This window comes from Chamaea fasciata, unplaced genomic scaffold (genome assembly GCF_029207755.1).
Source record: "Chamaea fasciata isolate MVZ Bird 193981 ecotype frontalis unplaced genomic scaffold, bChaFas1.0.hap1 SCAF_1, whole genome shotgun sequence".
NCBI classification, from domain to species: domain Eukaryota; kingdom Metazoa; phylum Chordata; class Aves; order Passeriformes; family Sylviidae; genus Chamaea; species Chamaea fasciata.
Window position 1 is genome coordinate 61,618,506 of NW_027094086.1, and position 26,378 is coordinate 61,644,883.

Sequence of the window (26,378 nt, forward strand, 5' to 3'; positions counted from 1 at the left end):
CTCACCACGGCCTCCCCCGGCTCAGCACCTCAGAACCGCTGAGGCTCAGGGAAGCTGCGTGCTTAGGGTTTAATTTGTACATAAGAGAAAACTACACTACGGTGCTTTTAAAAAGACAGGTAGTTAAGAAATTAGCACCGGACTGCAGAATCCAGTGGGAAATGGGGGCAGGCGAGGTGCCTCGTGGGGGTTGGGTTGCTCGCCGGGTTTGTGTCGGGGTTGCCATAGCAGCTGCCAGCAGCTCCCAGTACCCAGGGGAGACCGCAGGCGTGAAAACCTGCTCGGGACTCAGGGGATGCCGCAGCCGATGCTCGGTGCCCTGCACTTCGCAGCGGGACCTGGGCCTGCAGGAGCTTCAGGAGGAGCTTAACCTGTCCCCCCACGCGTGAGTTCCCACCTGCGGCATTCTGAATGGAGAGAAAATGTAGTTATACAATTAGAAATAAAGTTTTGGTAACAGGCACCCTTAAAGAAGCTTTTATCATTTCTGAAACTGCTTAGATCCTCTCTTTTTAAATCGCCGGCTGAAAGCAGAGGTGTTTCCCCCACCCTCTCCTTGCTAGTCTATCATATTGGTGCTGTAACAGGGATAAAAATACTGAAGGTGTCTTTATTACAATGTTACATTGTGTAGTCATTTTTTGTGTTGTTGGTTTAGGTTGATTTTTGTGTGGTGGCGCAGATGGAGGAGACTGTGGGAGGTGAAACCGAGTTAGGGGGACGAGACAAGCCCAGTTCCTTTCATGGTCACTCTGCACAGCAGGAATCAGAGCAACTGAGAGCAACACAACTTTCTTCTGAACCTCATATTGATCTCTGTCCACCTCTCATTGGTATAAGAAAAGGTAAGGGAAAAAATGTTAAGTACTTCATGTCAGCTTTGTATGGGAAAAAAAATCCAGGAGCAAAACGAGAAACCAATTATTAAGTAGAGTGTTTAAGTTTATATATACACTGGGCAGGTAGGAGCTATTCTGAATCTGCCAGTGTAGGGACTATGTGTGCTGAATGCGTAGTTTCCAGCTTTATAAATAAATATGTACACATGAATAAACACATTCCTATATATGTTTATATATATATATATATATTTACAGGGTCATCCACAGTGCAACTCTGATACCATAGAGATTTCCTAGTGTTGAATCATATTAACATGATACAAACAAACTTTCAGGAATTAAAATAAGTAGTGCTCCATAATATAGTGTACTTTACAGTATGACACATAATGTGGTATCATTTTTCTGGAATATTTTAACAGTGGTACTAGATTAAATTAGTTAGTTCAAAGGTTATTGAACATAGCCATCTCCCGCTATGCCTGTGGGTGCATCCCTTACCTATGTCCTCTTTGCTTATGTATTCACTGACCTTGTGGAAGAGGATCACTTTAGAGACTACTGAATAAATAAATATTCATGGCAACTGGGAGAGGGGTGTGAGGCCTGGAGGAAAGCAAATTCCACTTGTGCCTTTAAGAAGGGCAAAAAAGAGAACTAAATGCAAGTTACATCATCTCAGTCCCTGGGAAGGTGGTGGAGCAGCTAATCCTGTATACCATTTCCAGGCATGTGAAGAACGAGAAGGTGAGTGGGAATAATCAGCATGCATTCAGCAAGGGAAGAAATGTGTGATCAATCTCATTTCCTTTTGCAAGGAAATGATTGGTTTGGTGGATGAGGGCAATGCAGTGACTATGGTCTGCGTTTTCTTCAGAAAGGCTTCTGACATTCTCCTGTTGAGAATTTTTTATTGTTCCCCTTGAGGTGGGTTAAACACACATTTGTGCTGAAATATATATATTAAAAAAATAACAAACAATGCATTGGACCATCTTAAAACCATAACTGATTCTACAAGAAGTCTGCAAAGGTGCTTCTTGAAGCAATTTCTTACATACACTTGCACCAGCACCAGTCCTGTGTGCATCAGCATGGAGCACCTCAGCCCAGCCTTGGGTCCATCCCCCAGCACCAGCTCTGCTGTCCAAAGGTAGATTCTGATCCAGGCATTCCAGGATGCTACAAGACAAAGCTGTGGCTGTTTCTTATCACCAAGGGAACTATACTCCCTTACAAGGTATTGTTCTGCCTCTGGTATTCCTGCTTCCAGCCAGCTTTACCCCTTCTGCAGTTGGACCTTCTTACTCTCTCTCTGCCAGATTGTTCCTGGGTTACAAAGTGCCCCTGACGAGCAGTTACAATTCAAATTTCCCCTGTGCTCCTGCAAGAACCTCATGGAGAAGCTATTGAAGTGTGGGCTGTCTGAGCAGAAAGTGAGATGGATTGAAAACACTGAACAGACAAGCTCAGAGGGTGCTGATCAGCAGCACAAAATCTGGTTGGAGCCCAGAAGGTAGCAGTGTACTTCGGGGGTCAGTATGTGTTTCAGTCCTGTTCAACATCTTCATTAATGGTCTGGATGATGGGGCAGAGGGTACCCTCAGCGAGGTTGCTGATAACACAGAAAAGGGAGGGTTGGCCTGTACACCAGAGGGTTGTGCTGCCACCCAGAGGAACCTTGAGAGGCTGGAGAAAATTCCTGCACCTGGGGATGAACAAGTCCATGCAACGATACTAGCTGAGGGCTAAGCAGCTGGAAAACAGATTGGCAGGAAAGAACTTGAGACTCCCGGTGGACAGCAAGTTGAACGTGAGCCAAGAATGGCTCTTATGGCAAAGGAGGCTGATGATACCGTGGGGTAGGTAAGGACTATTGCCAGCAGGTTAAGGGGGATGATCCATCCTCTCCATTCAGCACTGGCGAGGCCTCACCTGCAGTAGGGTGTCCAGTTTTCAGCTTCCCAGTACAAGAGAGACCTGAATATACTGGAAAGAGTCGAGTGGAAGGCCATGAAAATGATGAAGGCAGTAGAGCACTTCTTCTATGAGGAAAGAGTAAGAACTGTATCTGAGTGGAATCTTCTCTACACACGTCTATGCCTGAAGGGAAGGTATAAAGAAAAGGGAGTCAAGCTCTTCTCCATGGTGTCCAGTGATGGGACCAGAGGCAATAGTGGAAACTGAAACAAAAGAGGTCTCTCTGAACATCAGGAAACACTGTGAAGGTGACCAAGCTCTAGCACAGAGTGCCCAGGGAGGTTATGGACTCTACATCCTTGGAGATACTCAGAAGCCACATGGGAACAGTCCTGGGCAATTGGCTCTAAGTAACCCTGCTTGAGCAGTATCCCTTCCAATCTCAACCATTCTGTGATTCTGTATATAGTACATATTAATCAGGTGAAAAGAGATACAATTTGATAGAAAATTTATATGGAAATCAGTGCTATTAGAATTCTAGTTTTAGTCACAATCTTACTATTTATATAAAATAGATTAAACAGTAATTCATGGAGGTTTGGTAAACTGTTCATAAACATTACTGCATGCTCCACTGGGGATCCTATTTGCTGCCAATGATGGGATGTAAATACCATTTTTTGAGAAAAAAAAGGTCTCATTTTCCCCAGTGTGAGAAGAGGTTAGCTAGCAAATATGAAAACACAACACTGCAGGTCTTGTAAATGCATTTGTTGTATTTGAATAATTAGAACTTTTAATTTCTTTTAACCAGAGGCAGAAAGTAAATATCATAGACATGGAGAGAATCTGAAGACAAGGAGCACCGAGCTAGGATCTGCTGTCACAGGATCATCTTTGACTACTGTCCTTCCGGCAAGTGTTTTTGTTCTAAACCTGGTGGTGACTCAGCTACCTTTTGTCCGCTAAATGTTCTTCTATACAGACTTTTCTTTAATTCTTCACTAACAAAAGCTTGTCTTAATTCAGAAGCATGTTGAGTTCCTTCAGTCTCTGTTAATTGCAAGGATAAAGGTACAGTGAACCCTAAAAAGTGTCTACAGTAGAGTGTCACAGACTTTCTATGCTCACAATGTGTGTTGCTGGGATTTTGGGTTCTTTGATGTATTCTTTTTATAACATCCACTGGTTAATACCCTTTCTTAGCTATGATGAAAATTAATGTTGTTTAAGAATACTTGAATAAGGTCATACTGCATCAGCGAAGGCATATGCAAAATAAGAGATACAGTCATTGACATGGAAACCAGAGATGATAAAAGACTGACATAGATGAATTGGGAACTGTATGGTGAATCACAATTAGGTTTTGGAGATCTTGGAAGGGTACTGACCAACAACTACAGGTATTCAGACATTGTCTCTGTCTCCTGGTCTCTAAGAGGTGCAGGTAGAGACAAGAGTGGAGCGGGAACATCCATTCAGTGTCTGGTGTAAGGCCAAATGGTAGGAAGCAAAGGTGGAAGTTGGCCAACTTTTTTGTTTTTTCATTCAAGAGCAGGATTGATTAATTACAATTCCAATTAGTGTGGAGTACTGGGAAGTGATGTAATTTATCTTTTTTTTCTCTCCAGTAAAAACTGTAAGGTACAGAGACACTTCACATATTTCCAAACCCCAGATACTGGAGCTGTGTGTAGAGGGAAATGATCAGCGTGGTTACTTATTTACCCAAATCTTCAGTTTTCCATTTGGCTTCCAAAGATTTTCTGTTGACTTAAAAATGTTAGTCACCATATCTATTTTCAGTCTTGTTCACTCTGATAGGGAGATTTTGAAGAAAAATCCTTTTGTTACATAAATCTCCCTCTTGTAATTGTGCTGCTGCCATTATATGATCTGTATATTAATCATCAATTGTATATTTATTCCTGTGGTAACTGATTTTATAGTGATTTGGTTTATTTATTTCCTTTGGGGTAGTAACTTGATACTATATATTAAAGTATAGAGTATAGAGAGACTGTGGCAGTACAGAGATCGATCCCAAATCTGGAATATGGGCATATGGAAGTTTGGGACCTGGATTCACAAAGCTGAGATTTGAATTAGAGCTGTTATAGTGCTAAATTTGTATTGTGACCTTAGCATGGATCCACATTTGGTTCTGAGATCCTGGAGTTTCAGACATGTGGTTTTCATAGCAGCTTTGTACTGAGAAATAATTCTGGCCTAGCAAGTTAATGATTACTGTTCTTTTCCCTGTACTTTCCGTACATGTAATTTATTCATGTTCCTGCTTGAAGTAGTTTATTAAACCAGCTTAAAGATCAGCAATATAAAATAAAAACCTCAAGTGTGGAAAAATAATCTCTCTATAACCCACTTCTATTTTGCAGTCCACTGTTAGGAAAAGCATAGTACTTTCCAGTGAAAGCAGAAAAGAACTAACCAAGCAAGCCAAAGTAACCAAAGAGGAGAGAAGAGGTCAGATAGATGGAAGACACAGGTATTTGATATCAAGATTAGCAGATGGGATAGACTTGAGTGAGCAGCAAGTGGAGGAGATAATTCTTTCTGATGACAAGGTAAATATTAATTAAATTGTTATTACAATAAATATTTCCAAATTTTTCAGTGTTTTGAAACTACCTCACAATTAACTAGAATTGTATTTATTTATTTTTTAGTTTCAACTAATAGAACAATTCTTTGCCCCTAGTGGACTTAAAAAGTTGCTCTTCTTTTACCAAGATATATTGCAGGTATGTTTCAATTATTGCTTCTGCAAAAGCAAAGTTGCATTTTAAAAAAAAATAAATTGCATGACTGTTGCAAAATTCAAAAAAATCTTTTTTTTTTTTAAATTTTTTTTTTTTTTTGCTATTTATGCCAGGGTGGAAAGAACTTGGACCTCACTGTTTTAATACTTGCATCTTGGCTTACAAGGAAATTGGAGGATGCCTTGTGGCATAATTTGATACTGTTCTTGTTTCCACAAAAGAAAACTTAAAAATGGCCAAGTAGAGTAAAACTTCAGATTTCAAAAGTGATAGAGATAATTGAGACAAAGTGTTCATGGTATTCAGAGTTTAAAATACTAGATTAGCTAGCATAAGTTTTCTAGGAATGGGGGAGCTGTCTGTGTAAGAACCAGTTTATTTTGTTTCGGTTTGAACTGCTCCAGCTCCACTATGGACAAAGCACTCATTCAAGAGGGTGAAAAATGATGCCATTTCTTTCTAAATTAAGGTGGCATCATGTTCAAGTCTGTCCCATTCTTCAGAAAATAAGCTTGGAAAACTGTGACTAGAAATAAAGCAGTTGTGGTCTCCAAGTTGTATTTCTTCTCCCTTTAAGTTTTGAGACAGAGAAACCTCTGCATAAAGAGCAAAATAGTTTGTTCAGCTTCCACTGAGTGTGTGGTATCAGAAGGTGCCAAGTGACCTTGACATCGTTTAACATAACTTGTGGGCTTCCAGAACTGCAGAAGTCCTTCATCAGTACTTTCAAATTATGCCAGCAAGGAGCCATGGTAGGGAGAGCTAACTCACCCTGTGGTGGTATTTTGGGCCTGTTGAGGAGAAAAACTGATTGATAATTCTTGGTCCTCAGTTAAATGCCGAATGAATTGCAGAATCATTATAACCTAGATAAATTAAAAGAACTTTTGAGTGTTACTGGAATTGCTTAGAGACTTTGTGAAGCACAGAATGAGCTCTCCTGTCAAAACAGTTTAATCAGTTTTTCGTTTCACTGGGACTAGGCATGCACATTTCTGGGATAAATGAATAGTTCTCTGACTTAAATCAAGATGAAACAAAAGATCTTGACATTGTTTTCCTTAACTGACAAATCATAAATAAATGCCCAGCCTGGGTTAAATGAAACGTTTCATTGCTGCATTTAATTTTGTTTTATTTTGACCCTTTTAACCATAAAAAATTAATTTATGAGAGTTGTTTCAGAAGCAGCATAGCATAAAAATCTTTCTGATGGAAAGTATGAATGCCATCTCCACCATCTTCCACCACATTCTGATGAGTGAAGAGATCTCATTAATTTGACTGTTCTGTCAACAACTTGATTTCAAGAATATTGGACAATTGGAGTTTACTCAAGGGCAGTATTAGATGTGCTTGCCCTGTTCTTGGTGACAAAATGCTGAGCAGAGCAGACAATTGGCCCGACTAGGAGGCAAGTCCTTACCAAGTGTAGTGGTTTGAAAGCAAAACAAATGAGAGGCTCCAAGTCAGAGATACAATTTAATAGGGAAAAAGGAAAGAAAGTAAAATAAAATAGATGCAATAATACAAAAGACCACTGACAGAGTCAGAATATAACCTGAGCAGAGTGATGGAAGCAGTCCAGATGAGGTGGTCTTCCTGAAGCAGTGATCCTGTAGAAAGGTCTGGTAGCTCAGATCCTCTGGGAATCCAGTGGGTAAGCCCCCCTCTGGTGTTCAGAGTCTCAGCTTATATCCAGGCTGGAATGCTTGGTTCCTCCCTCTGGGCAGAGCATCTCACAATGGGATGGTGAGTCATGTGGCAAAGGTGCTGATGGGCCCATTAACAGAAGATAGTCCAGAGTGGGGGAGGCAGGGAGCACTGCCTCACCTGATTTCAACAGTTCATGAAGATGGTGATAGAATATACTTCAACCCAGGACACCAAGATTTATCAAAGATCCTTTCTTTGCTGCTTCTCATCTCTTCATCTCTCTTTTCACCATCTTAGGAGCATGATGGTCACTTGAAACCACGTGTAGGGCTCAGCAGAGGCTGATTTGGGGTGGAAGTGAGGAGACACCCTTGTGAATCACACATCACATGTTTAGTCTAGCAGATGCTGAACACTTGTCTTTCTAGGAAGAAGTCTCTCCTCAACTTTAAAGTGAAATAAACTTGCAGGCTTCTCCCACATTATTTTCTGTCACATTCTTCCAAGTTTCAACTGATTATTTTTCTAAATACATGACACATAATTAGAGGGAAGCAGGTCTTTATTAGGTTTAAACTTTTTTGTTGTTTCAAAGAAAAGAGGTTAAAGATACATCTCAGTGGAGAGGGACCTCTCTGGCAGCAAGGCTTTCTAGAGAGAAGGTTTTCTGTGGTGTCTGGTTAAAGAAATGGGCAGAAAGCTAATTTTTTTTTTCGCATTGTTGGCAGGATCTAGCTGATGACATTGCTTGTGAGTCCCATTCACAGTTACATTATGACTTTGCAAACCACAAGCGTATGATTCTTTCTGTGAGGCATTCAGTTTGTTTTCATAGAGGAAGTTTCACTAGGAATTGCTTCTAATTTAATTTTTTTATCTTTTCTGAGACTTTCCCCCCCTTCTTGTTGTATTTTTTGTTGGGTTTTTTGTTTGTTTGTTTGGGTTGGGGTTTTTGGTTTTATTTTTGTTTTTGTTTTTGTTTTTTTTTTTTTGTTTGGTTTGGTTTGTTTTTTTCTGAAAAAATGTGGCTGTGGAACTGTTGATTGGGATTCAGGAAAAGTTTATTCTCCTGAGAATGCAAACATCATGATTTCTGTCTGGGAATTACAAACTGAATCAGAACGAACTTAGTTATAATACAAATATTCAAATAGATGAAGTATTTGTATGATACAGTTTTTGTTTCTTTAACCTCTTATTTATAATTTAATTGCTAGCAAAAGTCGAATGCATCATTGAGGCCAGATGGGTCAACAAAAAATTTGCCTCAGAAGAAGTTATTTATTACCATGGGTTCCACTCAGGTATGGTTGAAAAAATTCATTAGATGACATTTAAAAAGTAAAATATTGAAAAGGCATAACAGTTCTGCAGTGTTATACAATTTTTTGTAATTCTTGGATACACATTTAAGTACTTAGTCTCTGTTCTCGTAATGCAGGGTCTCCCAGCATTTCTTTCAGTAAATTTCAGGGCAAATAAATCCTTGTTACAAAACTGCAGATCCTAAAATTTTTTAAATGACTGCATATTAAATATTTTCCAGGACTTGTGCACTTCTAATTTAAAAGTGCAGTTCTTCAGTGGTATTCTATGCCCTTTCATATAATAATACTGCACATTACTCAAAAAATACCTTTAATAAATCCTTTCATCCATTCAAATTCTTATAATAAACTCCTCCCTGTAATATCTAGGCATTAGTCAACAGCATATTCAGAGTCGTCATTAAGATTTTTGATTAATTTTTTTTTTCCATTTCTTTAGGGGAAAATTGGCTCTTCATATACAATGGTCTTTGAATAAGGCCTGGTGATGCTTTGTTTTTCATTTTTGTTGTAATTGTTGTTGTTTCTTGTCAGCCCCAAAGAGCTTGTATTAACATTGTAATGCCAGAAAGGACATAGCAGAAGAATTCTTTTTTACTGTCATTGAAGTTCATTTCTCTGCCAATTCGGCCAACTAAAATGGCTTTTCAAATTTGTTGCAGTTGAGTTATTATTAGGTTTGTTATTAGTTTTAATGGATAAATAGATAAAATAAGCATCATTAAAGTATATTAACAGGACATAGCCTAGCTCACAAGCTCTCCCTGAAGTGCATTTTTTTAGTAGAGGTGCAACACTGGAACAGTCTATCCAAAAGGGCATTTTTGACATTCTTGTGTCAGACTGGGAAAAAACAGTATTTGATTTGAGAAGGACAGATTTTCAAATATCATGCAAACAATTTCACTATCTTTTTGAGTAATTGATTTTTTTCAGTTTTGTTTTCAGTGCATTTTTAGGGTAGGTAAATTTTAAAGTAAATTTTAGTTAAATTTACTTTTACTGTATATATGTATTCTTTTTAACTGTATGCATTTGGTCCTATTTACAGGAGTTTACAGGAACATGTGCATTTTTCCTAAGAACATCAGATGAAGTTGTAACTGCATCAAATATCTCTCAGGTCAGAGCAAAATTATGCAGTATTCCCATGTTCATATTTTGTCAGACCTTTATTTATGCAACTGGAGTCAGAAAAAAATAGGGAGTGCTTTCATGAAAATGTCTAGTTATATAATTAGCAGCAGGTCTTTTTCATAAGAGTAAGTATTTGTGATAAAGTGAAACTTTAATGATTTATAAATTAGCTACTTCAGGATTATTAAACCCCAAGATTTTAATTAATAAAAATCATTATTAATTAGTCATTAAAATATACATTTTAATGACAGCAGGGAATAAAGACCTAAACCACAAGATTTTATTTTAAGTAATGAGCCTAAATTCTTGAAATGCTGCACTTAAACTCTATCTTTTAGACTTGTGAAATAAAGATAATTCTTGAAACTAACAGAAGGTTTTCCAGCCTCTCATAGTTTGTGGTGCATAATAATGTACTATAACAGCCTTTTCTGAATTTCAGAGATACTCATGTATACCTCAAATAGTTATGGACTGTGAATGTTTCTGCACCTATGTAAAGTTCATTCAAATGGTGTAATGCTGCAGAAGTCAACGTGCATTGTGCTAATTTTTGTTTCTTCCCAAAGGAGGTGAATTTTGGCATGTTTGATTGTACTGATGGTAATATCCTTCAGGGCCTGGAATTCTTCTTGTCCCAGATCATGATACCGGCGCTTAAATCCCAACAGGTAATCAAACAATCCATGTTTTTTTTTTTTTCTCAAGAACATGTGGAAGTAAGGCACGTTGCTGCTGCAGTTCTGTTTGTGCATCTGTTGGACCTTGAACAGAGGATATAAGAAGAGAAAAATCTAATATAGGCCTTCATGAAATTAATGCAGTTTGTATGTATACAGATCTTTGAAATTCATGTAGCTACTGTTTATTTTCAAGCAATAGTACCAGCTTTAATTATTATGACAAAGGAGAATAAGAATATAACACAGCAACCATACCAAGGTAAAGCTGTGTTCACTTTATGAAAACGAGATTAAACCTGGATTGAAAGAAGTGTCAAGTCCTTTTGGCAGCACAAGGGATCAGTCCATGATTTTATTCTGGAGCATGGACAGCAAGAACAGTGTTATATCCAGAATACCCAGCCTCTTTTGAGTTGTCCTTATTCTGTGGTACTCATAAAGCATCACAGTTTGTTCAGTTGCCTCTGGAAGCGCATGTTCAGAGGTGGCAAATACAAAGATCACTGTCTGCTGAGAATGATGGTGTTGTGTGCTGTTACCATACACTGTCATTTTTCTCTCCCCAGGAGAAGAAAGGGAGATTAGAGTCTATCTTTTTTGCTTAGAAGGAGAAAAATAAAACTAATCAAAATGCAGTCCAATGAGAAATCAGTGACAGCTGACTTCAGAGTCAAGTCAGAGTGAAGTCAGAGACTTTTATTTCTTAGAGCCTCTTGGTTGTTTGTCTCTTCTTGTCTAACAGAATAGTTAAATCAGTGCACACTTTAAAGTATCGATGAGTATATTTTAAAGGGAGGGCATGCTGATAAATCTTTTTATACTGCCATGAATAAGGAAACACTCTTTAAATGAAAAATACCTTTTGGGGTCAAAAAACAAAAGGAAGCATGACCCTCATTTTTTTGTTTTTTGCATAAACCATAAAATAATCAGAACTGGGGAGCTCTGAAAGAAGGCTTGAAGAACAACCAGATACAGGAGTTTCTGTATGCAGTGGATAAATTTGTGAGTACTTTGTCATCATCTAGACAGAATATAGAAGATAAAATTCAGCTCATGAAAGTAGATATCGATATTTATGTCAGAAACTTGCAGAACCCATCTGACTACATAACTGCAGGTGAGTAATTCCTACACCAAAGCAAACACAATGATGCTGTTTATAAAATAAATGTTATGTCATTAGTAAAAATTTACTTTGAAGAGTTAATTCATCTTCCCTGGGCTGTATACATTTTTCTGCTTACACTTGCTAGGGTTGTGATTGTTTAATTATGAGACCATCAATTATTTACCCATACTTTAGTTCATAGATCTTAAAGAATTAAGTAGTTGCTTGATATATCATGCAAGCAGTTGTCTGCATCCCTCCTCGTTTACTGGCCAAGTAGTTGCTGAGTGAATCCATATACTAGTCTGTGTACTATTCACTTTCTTTGATACTGGGAAAATCCTATCCAATGTTGTCTGACTCTGTGAATAAAAACACCTATATTTATTAAAAAAATATTTATTTACATATATATTTTTGTAAGAAAAAGAGTAGTTGCATCTCTTTCGACAATGCTGTCTACCATTTCTTATGAGCTCACTGTATTTCTGTTTCCATTGAAAAGGATATGCAATAGTAACAGAGTAGGTAGACACAAGTATTATTTGTGTGCATCTTGTTGTTGCAGTCTTAATCTTTTCCTGCTGGTCGGTGATTCAAATATATGGAGTTCACGTAGTCTCAGATTATGTTTGGCAAGAACACTTCACTTCTGTAGTTAAAATTTCTGTATTTATTTCTTGATGCTTATAAAACTGTCCAATTCTATGGTTTTGAAGGCACTAACACAGAGCTCATTGAGAAACTTGAAGAAGTGGTCATGATTTGGACCAAACAGATTAGACAAGTTTTAGTGGAGAGTGAACAAATTAGAAGAGAAGCTGATGATGTTGGTCCATCTGCAGAGCTGGAGCACTGGAAGTCAAGAATGTCATCATTTAGCAGGTGAAATCCCTGCATTATTTCTCCCAGAGTCTTAAAAAAGGGTATTTTTAAAAAATAAGTGTAAACTTTTATTCCAGAGAGAGAGTATGAAATATGTTTCTTTCTTCAAAGCCTTTTAGATGAGATCAAGAGTTCAAGAGTAAAGAAAATCATAAGCATTCTTCAGGCAGCAAGATCAAAGACATTAAAACAGTGGAAGGAACTGGTAATTACTACTTTCTAATTAGAATTTTATATTATTACAGTACTGTACTTGTAATATATATAGAACTGAACACAATGCTAAAAATAAAAATAACTTTGAATGTTTATGCTGGTTTTACACTGTTGTATATTATCCATTTTTTGGAACACATAGGATCAATGATGCTGAAATTAAATAGATAGCTTGAAAAGAAGTCAATGCTTTAGTAATGTGTCTTTTATTAACATTATAGGTGAAAAGGTTGTGCAAAAGTAAAGCAGTGCAGCAATACATTTTTCTGTCTCTGACAAGCTGAACCCTGTGCAGGCCACCTGTAGAAGTCTGAAAGTCCATCATAACGCTTTTAGAATTGTTGAGAGTGGACTTCTAGTGGCATAACTGCTACTTCATCTAAATGGATATCTGTAATGTAAACTTACCAGGCAGAATTGTGGGCAAACCAGAAAATAAGTTGTAGATCATATACAGTCAATGAGACACCACCCCCCACCCCCCCGAATGTAGGTCTTCTATAGCTTAAGAAAGTATTCTACTGTTTTAAGAATAGGCCTGGAAAAGTTTTTTTGGAATTATCATTTGGGATTACCATATTTGCAGATTTTTATGATAAATGGAATTTGGATAAAAGTGTCTGTACAGGGACAGTACAAGCCAAGGATGATGAATTAGATTTCTCTCTTCCTATGAACTAGCCCCTTAAGTAGTGAATAGTTCCACCTGACATGAACATAAGGATATACAGGCATTAGTTGTGAACTCATTGTCCCTAACAAGTGTTTATTAAACAATGTTGGGAAGCACTCTGGTAACATTTCAGGGATCTTGTCTAAGTTCTGTGGAATGGGTCCTGTGCTGAAACCCTTCTAAAATCTAAGTTGGATCCATGAGGAGGAAAAATCTGTGGAGGTCTAGGTAAGGACTTCCTTTAAACCACATCCAAAATTTTGCTGACCTTAGAAGACCTTACTAATTTTTGCATGTAAAAACAGTTATTTCTTATGTGAAAAATAAATAGCATATTTGAAAACACTTCTGTGGGAAAGTGTTTGCAAGATTTAATTACAGCTTTGTGTGCTGTAAAAGAGAAAGAACCTGTTCAGAAAATTTTCATAGTAATAATTCCACTTCTTTCTTTTTTCCTCATACCTTCAGGATGGTAGTATAACAATTGCTGCAAATGAAGCTAAAGACAACGTGAGATATTTATATACATTGGATAAATTTTTTGGTCCACTTGCCAATGCTTCACCTGTAAGTACTGTAAAGGCACTTAATGTGAAATTCAGAAAAGAAAGGAAGGGCATCTCTTCCTGTAAAAAGCTATTTTTCCTTTTAATATTTAACTATTTTACTTACTTGTTAGTGGACAGCTTAACTCCTTAGGCATTAGTGAATTGAGATCACTGATTTTGAATTAACCAGAGATAATAATACCTTTTTTTTTTAAAGTACTTATAATTCCAGAAGAGAATTGAAGGGTATGAAAAAAACTAAGCATCAGATTGTGTTTTTCTTAACCCAATAATGAGCTGAATTGCCTTTGTGAGCTTGGGTCTCACATATGGCAGCTCTTCTGTCTGCATGTCTGTGTACTTTAGTTAGGAATTACTTGTGATTGTTTTATTGTGAAAGTCATAAAATGATCTTATACATTGGGTTGAGCTGAAATTGGTCAGCTTCCACGTATTTTACAGGTTAAAGCTGTTTCTCTTGTAGGTAGCACTGTCATCCTGGTTGATAAAACTTATTTTCATAACCATGTGGGTCTCAGAGTTCATTTTTTAAGTGAAAACATGAATTTTAACTCTACAGATATTAGACAAAATTGTCTAAGCTTGCACAGTTCAGAACATTTACATATAATCCAGCTGGTAACAATTTTTCTAAATACTATTTTCAAAGCTTGATCTCTTTTGAATCCATTCTGCCATTTTATACTGTACTTCTTTTGCAAATATTCACTGTCCTGCCATATTGCCTTGATTTTAGATACCATATTTTTTTTATCCTTTTCTAGACCAGTCTCTTGTTCTGGATTCTCAGTGTATCTGGCTTGCATGCATTTCTCTGAAGTATTTCTGTGGGACAGAAAACTCTATAGTTCAGTGTCCAGTAAAAGTGAGATTATTGTTGCCTGGCCTTCCTCTTCTCTATTTCTCTTCTGTACAGATCTAGGCAAAATGACCAAAGGTCAACTTTCTTGTTGTTTCCTTCCTACATTAAACCCAACTCTTTTCCAGCAGTGTATGACCTCTTTTCCTCAGGTAGCATGTTCTGCAAAGCAGAGCAACTTTCACCAATTACAGCACCTTCTTATACTGGAGGCCATGGCCAAGCAGAGTAGAGCATCTGGTCCTCCTGTGGAAAATCCCAATCTGTGAAAGACCTATTCATTTATTCTTTGCCCTTTTCCCATGTTTTTTGTCTTGGTCAAGGTGTGATAGGTCCCTACTAGTGAATTGGATGGTCCATTATGTAATGCCAAAACCACAAAAAGATGTTTGTCCACTGATAAATACATTCCCAGACCTGCCCTACTTTTCATTGTGTTAAATTTCAGGAAATTCAGATTTCTGTCTTTCCCATTCTTTTGCTGTTATAGGTAACAGTGATGGAGCACATTCCCAGTTTAATCAACACTGTGTGTATGATCTACTGTACATCACCGTACTACAACACATCAGAGCACATGACATCCCTGTTTCTTAAAATCACGAATCAAATGATTAACACATGCAAGACCTATCTATGTGAAGGTGTTTCAAAAATCTGGGACCTGGACAGGTGATAGAATTTTAATAATTTCATCTTCTGTTGTTGACTTTAGAAATAAAATTACAGATTAATCATCAAGGTTATTAATAGGCAAATTTAAGTAGCCCTTTGTCCTCCTACTAGTCACTGATTCCTATGTTAATTTTAAGCTGGTGACTACTAATTCTATAATTAAGAATTAATTCTTAATTAAGAATGTGTGTAGAATTAAGTACTCTGCAAAAATAAATTTATTATGTGTTTTGAAAAAACCTGTTATCGGAAACTGTGTAATATATACTAGTACACAACACTCGATATATTGTCCACATGGATTTTTTAGACCAAAACACACTTAAGAAATTGGAACTGGGAACTGAAACGTTTCATAAAAAAGGTCCAAGGATGGACTGGCAAAGTTCCATACAAGATTTATATTTTGTTGTTACTGGACATGAAGATGAGTTTGAGGAAGGGAACAATATATAGCAGGACCAAAATCACTATTCAGTTGTATTGTGGGGCATTTCAGGGAAGGGATGAGTTAGCTGCTTTACAGCTGCTTGTCCAAGTGCTACACTCAGAATAAATGGAAGCACAGAATGTTTGTATGAAACTCATTCATTGAGTGGTGAATCCTGATGTCACTGGCAGAGCAAGTGTATCTGAAGGATGACAAGTGAAGGTAACATAGGAAGAACACATACTATAAGAGCAGGTCAATTATTTTCATGCAAAAAAAGAAGGGGGAAACAAAAAAAAGAAGTTAAGATGAAAGTGACATCTGTAGTTGTCAACTAGAAAATTAATAATTGGAATAGTCTCTTGGAGTAGTCTAACTGGAGTAAGGTTAAGGGTATTGATATGAAAAGGAAAAGGTATGACAAGCTTCATCAAAACAGATAGTCAAGATGTCTCTGCTTAAATTCCAGCCAATTCAAAATGACACTGAGATAACAGGCTAGGAGACATAAAAGCAAATCTAACAATTTTGATTCCTCCTGTATTTTGATGTAGATAAAGGGAATTTTTCAGAATTTACCTGTAGTCAATTAAGTACTGGTTATGTTTATTCTAAAGAATTAATGTAAATAAAAATAGAATATTTTTTTTTGTTTATTCTAGTTGAATTTATTTCTGAGACATTATTCTCATTTACTTAATCTGCTATCCCTGCAAAACTTTGTCCCAGCTAATGGTTTCAGCCTATAAATTTGACTATCATTTTAATTCCCAGTAATCTTTTGGAAGATGACAGACAAAGCCAAAGTGGAGGAAGAGCTCTGGGCAAATGGCTTATGGCCCATTTCCATGCCTCATCCATGTATCTCATGTGGTACCTCAGGGTTATTAAATAGCTGTGTGTAAGATGCAACTATCTGTGGCCTTAGGAACTGAGTTCTTCCTGGTGTATCTTCTTAAAGAAACAAGATTCTCCTCATTCATATTTTAGTGTGGAAAAACAATTTTCCAGTCTTGTCTGCTTAGAAAAAAAATCCAAAGAAACAAGCAAACCTATCAGCAGTACTCAGTACAGAAGATGAGAAATGGTCAAATTGCAAGCATTCAGTATTAACCTGGTATACATCCTTTGTGGACTGTGCCATGCAAGTTTTGGATTGATGACAACAAACCCCAAGATAAAAATATCCAATGTCAGTAACAGGTTCAAGTCAAAAACTTTTGACACAAAAACATCATATTTTGAGTGTTTTTCATATAGTGTATAATTTTATGTTCTTAGTTTGCAAGGTTGCATATTTTACTAAAATATTTTATTTTTATTTTTATTTCTACCCTTATGAAGACTTTAGGATGATTCTCTGTCTTCTGTATTTTCTTCCTCAGGCAAGAATTGCTAAAGAGGATACAACAATGCATTTTCCTCAAAGAAAAGTACAAAGCATCCTTTCAGAAAATTAGGGAGGAGCTAAAGGAAAGTCCAAGTAACAGGAAGTTTGATATCAGGTAAATATTTCACTCCAATATTGATTCATATTGATGAGTACAATTTATAAATGAGATGTAATTATATCTGCTGGCTAACAGAAAAGCTAAATATTCAATTAAAATGAAGTACTTTTTATGATCATAAGATGACCTTGCAGAGTGGGATTTTTTTGGTTTTTATTCAGGAATAAACCAGTTTTTTGCCAGTCACTTGTTGATTCAACACACGTCCAATGGGACTTCAGGGGAATTAATGCATTTATTAATTGAACACAAATATATATGTATGGTATGAAGTCCTCAAAAAATATAAGTGAAAAAACTCTCAGGGAATTCAGTCACCTTTGAGCTGGCTCTCTATCACAATGCCAAGGAGTGTATTACCTGTATTGGCACCTAAATCATGGGGCATTTCTTGGTATTGTGCATTCACATTTTCTTCCCCTGCAAATATCTTATTTGAAAGAATTACTCCTGTGAAATGTGGTAAAATCTTTTAATTGACATATTTAATTGACATTTTCTGGTTTATGTAAGTGAGTTAATTTTGGTTTTTTTTGTTGATATGTAATCATTACAGTATGATTTTTTTGTGTGTGTGTGTGTGAAACTTGATAACAGCTCTGGTAGAATATATTTGGGTTAAATAAAAACCTGTTGCAAAGAGATTTTCATAGAAATCCCGCTTTTTTTTTTTTTTTTTTCTATTGTTAGTGAAAACTACATATTTGGAAAATTTGAGACCTTCTGTAAACGTTTGGAGAAAATTTCAGATATGAGCAATACTATGGAAAGCCTTTTAGAGCTCCAGCATACGAAAATAGAAGGCATTGATGAGATCACTACTCAATACCAGAGCATTGCTACAAATACAAAATCCAAACAGTATGATGTTCTGGACCATAGGAAAAGAGAGGTACTTACATTCAGCACTTGTATGACAATCACTCTGTTAATTCCCTGCTGTTCATCGCAGTTGTGCAAAGAATTTTTAATATTATAAAAATACATATATTATTTTGCAGTAACGATACAAATACTCTCATAACTTTTAATAAGATTTGAAAGTGTTTGAACATGAAATTTGTTTTTTACTTCAAATGTTTTTGTTAACTTTTTGTAAGCTAGGTTTTGTGTGATAGGTAGTGCTACAAACTAATTTTCCTAAGCCTGATTGTTTTGAGATGCATATATTTTGAACTGCAGAGTTAAAACTAATTTAGGTATTTTAACACACCAAATACAGTTGGTCTAATAATAGTAATGCTGGTATTATAGCGAAGTTAGTAAAGGTACACAATTGCACATTTCAGAGGGAGAAGGGAATGATATCACTCCCAGTGCTGAACAGAATGATAAAAAACTAAAGTGGCTTTTCAAGTAGTCCAGTCTCATGTTTTAATCTTATCTTGTACATGCTGGAAATGAGCTGCTTTTCTTGAGCTATAGCCTGCTTGTTTTGCAGAGTTAGTGGCCTACAATAGAAGTTCTAGAAGTGTAGAGTTGCTCTCCTGCCTTCCTGTACTAAAGCTTGCCACTCTCATTAACTTTCCTTTAAACATTTAACTCGGGAGTACTTTCTTCAGACTTTGATGGCTTGTGTTTCTCTAATACTTCCTGCATTTTTCTCTAATACATGCTGCTTGTCTCCTTTCTGAAAGAGGGCACTTACTGTTCACTGGAATTTGGAGGGGTTAAAAAATGGCATGACTTCTCTACACCTAAATGTTTGGAGCAGTATCTATTATGTACTGTCTTCCCAAACTTGCGCAGTTGTCTCTTTGAGAGACATTTGCATTGAACTCCTTTTGTTAGGCACTCAGGATTTTGGACTCATAAGAAAAAATTGTTACAGACAAATACCCAAATTACTTGTAGGAGCTGCCAAATTTGGTAACAACCTTCATTAGTCTGCAAGGGGCTCTAGAGAACCTGCCAGTTTGCTTGCCTTTTGTGGGGTGCATACATGGACAGTGAGCTGAGCACTCTCCTGTGGCGGGGCTGCAAGTAACTGGTGAGTGTGCTTTGTTCTCTCTGATGAGCTTGTAAGTTTTCCTCGGCCTGTGTGCTCTGTGCTCCTCTGTGCTCCTCTGTGCTCCTCTGTGCTCCTCTGTGCTCCTCTGTGTGCCTTTGTATTCATGAAGATGAGGCTTTAACCATTTAACCTAGCACTGCTTATGTTTTGTTTGCCTCACTTAGAGTGTAAATGCTTTTGCTGCTGGTGTTGTTCCTGTTCTTTTTAATGCAGTACTGAACACACACACCTCGTAGGTAAAACAGATTCCCAAAAAAGCTTTTATAAAATAAAAGCAGCATGATGGATGATTTCTTTTCTTTTGCTTTTATTCTAGTTTGAAAAAGATTACCTTGAATTTAAGAACCAAATTGCAGCATTGTATGAATCTATACAGGAATTTGTGGATTCCTGGTTTGAAAAGACCCTAACGGTAAGTAAGGTTACAAATGCAAACCCCTGCTTCTGGTGCTCAGAAGGGCGGAGTACTCACAGCTCCTACTAAACTCCTTCATTACTGCCAGCGCTCTGTACTGTGCTGGTGGCTGCCTGGGATAATGTTGGAGGACATCAAACCTATTACAAATGTTCTAAAGGGCGCTTGCAGAAGTGCTGTAGTGGAATTCTTACTTGGTGCAAAATCTATGTTCCAGCTTTCCATACCAATTTTATTGCTCTGTATTTGAAGTTTATTTTCTTTCTTCATCCTGGTGTTTCCTCTTGCATTTCTAAGTTATTCCTGTTTCTCTGGCAGGAGTAATGAAATAATGTCAGCCATCTGTTTCCTTAATGTCAATCTTGTTCATTGGCTCAGGCCCTGATCCAATATGAGATGTTATTGAAGTGTGAGTAAAGGTGTAGTTGTTCTACCACAACTGTTTGCTGAAAAAAAGGAGTGAGGATTTGAGAGTCAGGAAAAACCCATTCTGTAGTAATAACAGTTTACTGGTTTATACAGTGGTAAGTATATCCTGTGTGGGACCAAATACAGACATAAAATTCACAAACTCATCTGGATGGATTTTTCTGTATTTCTTAGAAAACAACTTGCAAATTTAAATAGCATGCTCTAAATTAATAAAATACTTTATGGACAATAACTTTCTGAACTCTTATCTTCTGAAGTAAATGTTCCATCTTCCTTTCTAGACTCAACAGATGCTGGGATTTCTGATGAAGCTTGAACAAATAGGAGACAATAATATTGATCTAAATGAGAAGTATACCGTTGTTCTTCACCAGTACAGCCAAGACTTAGAGTTTATTCAAAACCTCTATCAGAAGGAAAAAGAAAATCCACCTATACCACGTAATATACCACCAGTAAGAATGAAGTAAATGAGAGAGAAAAATTACTTTATTTCTTGACGGTTTTTAGGTTAATGAAAATATAACCTCATGTCTTCTGTGTTTTAGGTAACAGGGAAGATTATGTGGGCTCAGCAGTTACTCAGAAAAATTGACCATCCAATGATGTTCCTCAAAAAGAAAACCACACTTTTGAAGGTTGGACATTAGCATAGGAGGATTTATCCTAAGCTGTCAAGGATGTTATGAGCAGACAGACAATTGGCTTGTATACTTCTACACTCACTATTCTAGCAGCTTGTATGCAAGCTCATCCAACAGTGGGATCATTTGTATACCTTTCTCAGTGGGCCACTAGTGCCTCGTATGTGTCATAATATAGACTTTGTTCTATGAACAAGATTGGGAGGAAAAATCAGGAAAAGAGTTATGTTGCTTAGAGCAGTTGAATAGTACTTAATAATTGAATTCCTAAATATATTGCTATTTTTCTGAGTCTTGTCTCTAAAACAGCATAATTTAGAGATTTCTGTTTCTTTTGTTTTCCTGTGGTAGAGAGGCCTAGTGGAGGACCTTTCTACTGTGTTAGACTCATTGAATTGTTGAAGTGGTTCTTTTTCTTTTCTTCCCCCCTAAATTGCAGACAATGGAAATGAAAAAGGTTATCAAGAACTACAATAAAATGGCTGCAGTTCTTTTGGAATTTGAGATTATTTATTATAGGGCCTGGTGCAGATTTGCTGACCAGGCTAGGAATGCTCTGTGTGCTTCCTTACTTGGCCGGCACCCAGAAACCAAGGTAAATATGATTTATTCTTTGTATTTCTGTTACATGATTTAGTATTACATGTATTACTTTAATCATTGAAGTAACCTTTAGCTTAAATAGGGTTAAAAATAAGCTACTTGAGTTGAAATAATTTTTCCTCTTTTGTGTATGTTTATGATACATCTCATAATGTTTCTTCTTCATAAGTTTTCTGTCTTATTCAGAGTATAAAAGAGGCAGTATCCAGAAAATACATGTCTTGTACTGACTTATCCACAGTCTTTAGATATTGTTTCCTTGTTTATTTTCTATGTTAACCAAAATTTTAGTCAAGGAATGAATTTTTTTTTATATCATGGTCTTTTCTGCAGTGATCAATATCACTGTGTTGAATATACTGCAATAATTCATTGACTTGCTTTCAAAATTGCTGAGGCAGAAAATGTTGCCATTCTTACTTCACAGATTTTTTTTTCTGCTGTAGTACAGAGAAATTACGGTTAAAATGTGGCATTTTTTGTACTAATGATTCCATAATGGACAACTAGGACATAGTTTTCAAATTTATGTCGCATCTTAAAAACATTTAGTGCCCCCAAAGGTGTAGAGATTCACCTGCACAATATTTCTCCCTAGTTACTGATGGAGAACATGAGATGAGAAGGCAAATTAATTTCCAGAGAATATAGCTGCAGAACTAGAATTAAACTTGGGAAGTCATGGGAGCCAAGTGATTAGAGTACAGTGAAGGAGTCACAAGAAATTGAAATCAGTGTAAGATATTGATTGATTAATACTTTGGGAGGCCCATATATTTCTAGAGGAGGTCAAAGAAGAAACATGGGTTAATATTTTAAAAATCCTCTCTAGTCACTTACATCTCTTTATATGATCCAGTTATATCAAACTGCATGTAAATACCAAACTAGTGTCTTATTTTCTATTTCTTTTTTTCACTGCTACATGAAGGAATTATTTGTAAATTTAGACCCAGTGGTCCTGGAAGTACTTTATGAGACAAAATACCTAAGAAAAATGCATTTTGAAGTTCCAGATGTTATCCTTGGCTTGTGTGCAGATGAAGAACAGATTAAAAGACATCAAAGGGAGTGAGTGAACATTTTTGGATTTATTTCTCATCTACAAATGGGAATCCCTACCTTTGAGTCTGTTGCATATATTGCTTTTAATTTATTTTAATTTTTTCTCTTCGATGGAGTTTAATTGAATTTTAATTGCTTTCCCCTGTATTTCCATATTAACATGCAGTTGTTCCTATTTACACACATATCTCATTGCTTGGAAACGCCTACATGTTTTTGTTTTTCTACTTCAACAGCTGCTCTCCAAGTGGAGCTCCTGGATACTGGTATTGTTATTGTTAGAGTGCATCTGTGCACTCTAATATAGCAATTACATCCCAACATATTACACTTAACATCACAAGACTTTTTTTCCCTGTTAGAAAAATAAGCTGGAATTTGCCACTTGATTACTGCACAACCCAAATGTGTAAAGGGAATATGTTGCCTAAGTTATAACTTAGTCGCGCATGTTGAATATTTAAATTCACTTTTATTGATTTAAAATAATTTCTTTCTGTTTCTTGTAACAGTCCAAATCTCCTCTGCAAGAGTTCTTTCATTCTCAGGGATGCTGGTTGTTAGTTCTTGAACTCTCTAAACAGGGATGTTCAGTCTTAAAAAAGCAGTGCTTTGTGAAGAATATTCTTCATTTCTTAATCAGAATTGGACAAAATGGGATGAAATTTAAAGAGTTTCATAAATAACCCCTCCTCTCTTTTTCTGTTGTTGAAATTTTCAGTGTTTCAGTCTTACAATTCAACATTTTTCATTGATTTTCTGTGGAGTGTTTAAGGGCAACTAACCATAAATTTTTAATGTGCAAGGCAAATCCTGTGTGCTGCAGACCTCCAAAAATCCACAGCCCCAAAATTTGCCATCCAGCATTAAAAATAGTACAGAAATTGTTTGCGTTTAAAAAAAGTGCCAAACTTACCTTCTACTCTAAAAAAGGCTTCATATTGACTCACCAAGCAAATAAGAAATATTAAGGGGGTGTAGATTTTTTATTAACACTATTTAAAAAACAGTTCTGGGTATATTGTGAATGGGTTATCTCAGTATATGGTTTGTAACAATGATGTCTAAAGTCACGGTTTTAATCTGGTGCAGAACACAGCTATTCCTGTTTTTGCAGTAGCTCTTGTAAGGAACCTAATAAATATCTGACCTTTGAATTATATTTGCTTCTAATCCTTATTTATGAAGTTTCTTTGTGGAGCTGCATTTTAATGGAACTATATTGGTGTCATGGTAAGCCCTGTTTTAGAATTTGGACTCTTTTTCTTTGGGATTCATGATTCTCAGTGGTTTGTATGTAGTTTTGCTTATAAGCAGTGGAATTTCATGCCATGTCTTGTGAGATGGGAGATAGAAACAAAAATGCCACGTTTTCAATTTCCTATTTCTATTTTTTTGAAAATTGCAAATAATTTTCCTGGGAGAAAAATTCTGTCAATTGATCACAGTCACTTTGCTGCAGGTACTTATTTCTTCAGTCTGGTTCTGTTGGTAAGGACAAAGAGGCCTGGCTGGAGTTAGGGAGAGCTGGGAAGGGTTCTTACTTTTAAGATGGGATCAGAACTTGCAAACCTTATTAACAGGAAATGTGCCCGTAATTCTGTGTGTTTCAAATATCTGAATTAAGCACATTATAAGCATGATCATGTGTTTCAGACTCCAGAACCTGTTGATCAGTTACAAGGAACACCTGGATAGGATCCCTGTTGTGCTGAAACCGTTGATGAAGCCGTTGATAGGACAAGTTGAGGATGCCCTTACCCCGGGCCTGATGCAGCTGTCATGGAGTTCTTTGAACATCAATAAATGTAGGTAATAGGAGAAGAAGTGGTGAGATGTTCATACTGTTAGGTGTCTGCATTTATTTGTGCTTCTCTGTGAAAAATGTTTTTGTGGACCGACCTCTTCACTTTAGGTAGATAATTTTAGCCCAACTGCTACAAGAATGTGAGACAAGAGAATGGCTATGGGTGTTTTAATGATATCTCTTCTATAAAAAAAATTCATAACTTATGCTGAACATCCTAAAAGTGACACGTCTGAAATCAAGGTTTGAGATTTCTGCCCAAATTCCAATTTTTTTCCAAGAAAACATTTTTTATTAGGCATTGAGTTTTTCCACGCAACCAGTAAGACACAACCTTAACCCTATCAAATACAGCATAAAATTCATTAACTGTTGTAAATTGTCATTGAAATGGGCATATATAAGACCATCACCAAGACTTCCATGTTGCAGTTTTGTGAGAAAACAGTAACTCGTTCTTGTAAATTAGTTTTTCAGTTGAGGTTGATTGATGTTAGGCTTTTTCTTTCTTCAAAAGGAAAAGCAACAATATAAACAGGAGCAGGTATGGTCTAAATCTGAAAGTGAAATGTGGCACAGGTTTGTGCAGCTGTTTATTTATGACTCTGCCATGTGGCATTGGTGCACAGGGCTCTGACCAGTGCTTCAGGCAGGGCTGGTCCCCTTTCAGCTTTCCTTGACCTTTGCCTGACCAAAGCACAAGAACCAAATGGAAAGTGTTTTTTTTTAAAATTTATTTTATAGCTCTAAAATGAATTTTTGTGTTTAATTTGCATTTTTAGTAACACATGATAAGGAAGATCTTTACAATGGTATTTATTCCTTTATTTATTCATTTAGATACACTCTGCACTGTGTTTAGTATCTGAATAGGTATAATTCAGGTTGTAATGGTCCTTTGTATCACCTTTGGTTCTGGTGGAAACTGTCCCTTTTCAATAATTTAGATGTAGTGCAGGTATCTGGGCTGTTTCCTGCTGCTGCAGCTGAAATGCAGTTACAGCTAGAAGGGAATTATTTCCTCAACTGTAGGCACCATGTCTTTTTGAAGATGGGCAATGTCTGACATGCCCAGAATGTTTTTTGGATGCCTACAAATTAGCCACTGGTTTGTTGTACACAAAATATTTCCTACCTGCCAGCAATGTGCTGAACTCAAGCCTAAACATCTTGTGTGACTATTTTTCCACCTAAGGGAACTCCATCTAGAAATATGGAGGTCCATAGTTACCTTCTAGGCTAAAACTTAAGAGACACAGCAGAAAAATAGATTTAGGAATACTGATTCTATATATTAAACAAAAATCTAAGGAATTTGTTGGATTGCTTTTCTGTTTTAGACAATAAAAAAGACAAGTTCTATCAATAACTTCCTAGTAGCAATAAATGACATTTCCCACTTAAAACATCAGCACTTGGACGGCCCAGTCACACTGCTGTGTCTTAGATATCATAGTGATTTCTTTCTACATACGGCAGAAATACACATTTTTCAATACATCTATACATATATATTTATATATATAAAATCCTATAGTAATAATAGTGACAAAGGACATCAGGTGCTGTATTTCTTTCTATTTTTCAATGGAAGTATGAAACGGGAAGAATTTTTCCAGTCTATTCAGAAATAGCAGAAACAGTAGATTTTACCTTTAGTTTAACAAACATATTTGTTAAATCAATGTTAATCCGTTTCCAAAGTAAATTAGGTCACAAATATGAAAGAAAAATCTAATGGTTGAACAAGGCTGTAGTCTTGGCTGGGGAAATTTTAGCCATTTAATTTATAAGCTAATTACAATGGTAAAGTACTCCATTTTGTGTAGGAGGACCAAAATAATGTTTCGGCACTTGTACCTTTTCTGTTTTCTGTTCTATTTTGTTGATCTTTTTTATTAGAATGTTATTACCCAAAAGAAGAGATATTTTGAAGAATATTGTTCTGTTTATTATGAAATGGTTTAATCTAAAGGTTGAAAGATGGACAGGAAGTCCATCATGTTTTAGGCCTTCATTTCAAATTTCATTGCCCTTAAATCTTCATTTTATTATAAAAGCTGGGGGAGGCAGGGATGAGTGGGAGGAAGGGGAGATGAGACTTGAAGACCTCTGTG

General features: G+C 36.5%; 1 protein-coding gene across 1 annotated transcript in view; it reads left to right on the forward strand.

Moving 5' to 3' along the window:
- The first annotated feature begins 682 nt into the window (after positions 1 to 682).
- The window catches only part of LOC136290479 (dynein axonemal heavy chain 5-like), a 147,425-nt gene continuing 121,729 nt past the window's right edge, over positions 683 to 26,378 (forward strand). Inside the window, exons 1-20 of the mRNA XM_066184902.1 lie at positions 683 to 845; positions 3,580 to 3,680; positions 5,165 to 5,353; positions 5,456 to 5,530; positions 8,422 to 8,508; positions 9,584 to 9,655; positions 10,242 to 10,343; positions 11,289 to 11,475; positions 12,186 to 12,351; positions 12,463 to 12,556; positions 13,709 to 13,807; positions 15,159 to 15,340; positions 17,159 to 17,278; positions 17,975 to 18,176; positions 19,612 to 19,707; positions 20,424 to 20,597; positions 20,691 to 20,780; positions 21,226 to 21,381; positions 22,321 to 22,460; positions 24,111 to 24,262. Coding sequence (XP_066040999.1) covers positions 683 to 845; positions 3,580 to 3,680; positions 5,165 to 5,353; positions 5,456 to 5,530; positions 8,422 to 8,508; positions 9,584 to 9,655; positions 10,242 to 10,343; positions 11,289 to 11,475; positions 12,186 to 12,351; positions 12,463 to 12,556; positions 13,709 to 13,807; positions 15,159 to 15,340; positions 17,159 to 17,278; positions 17,975 to 18,176; positions 19,612 to 19,707; positions 20,424 to 20,597; positions 20,691 to 20,780; positions 21,226 to 21,381; positions 22,321 to 22,460; positions 24,111 to 24,262 — 2,647 coding nt within the window. The remainder of the gene's footprint in view (positions 846 to 3,579; positions 3,681 to 5,164; positions 5,354 to 5,455; positions 5,531 to 8,421; positions 8,509 to 9,583; positions 9,656 to 10,241; positions 10,344 to 11,288; positions 11,476 to 12,185; positions 12,352 to 12,462; positions 12,557 to 13,708; positions 13,808 to 15,158; positions 15,341 to 17,158; positions 17,279 to 17,974; positions 18,177 to 19,611; positions 19,708 to 20,423; positions 20,598 to 20,690; positions 20,781 to 21,225; positions 21,382 to 22,320; positions 22,461 to 24,110; positions 24,263 to 26,378) is intronic.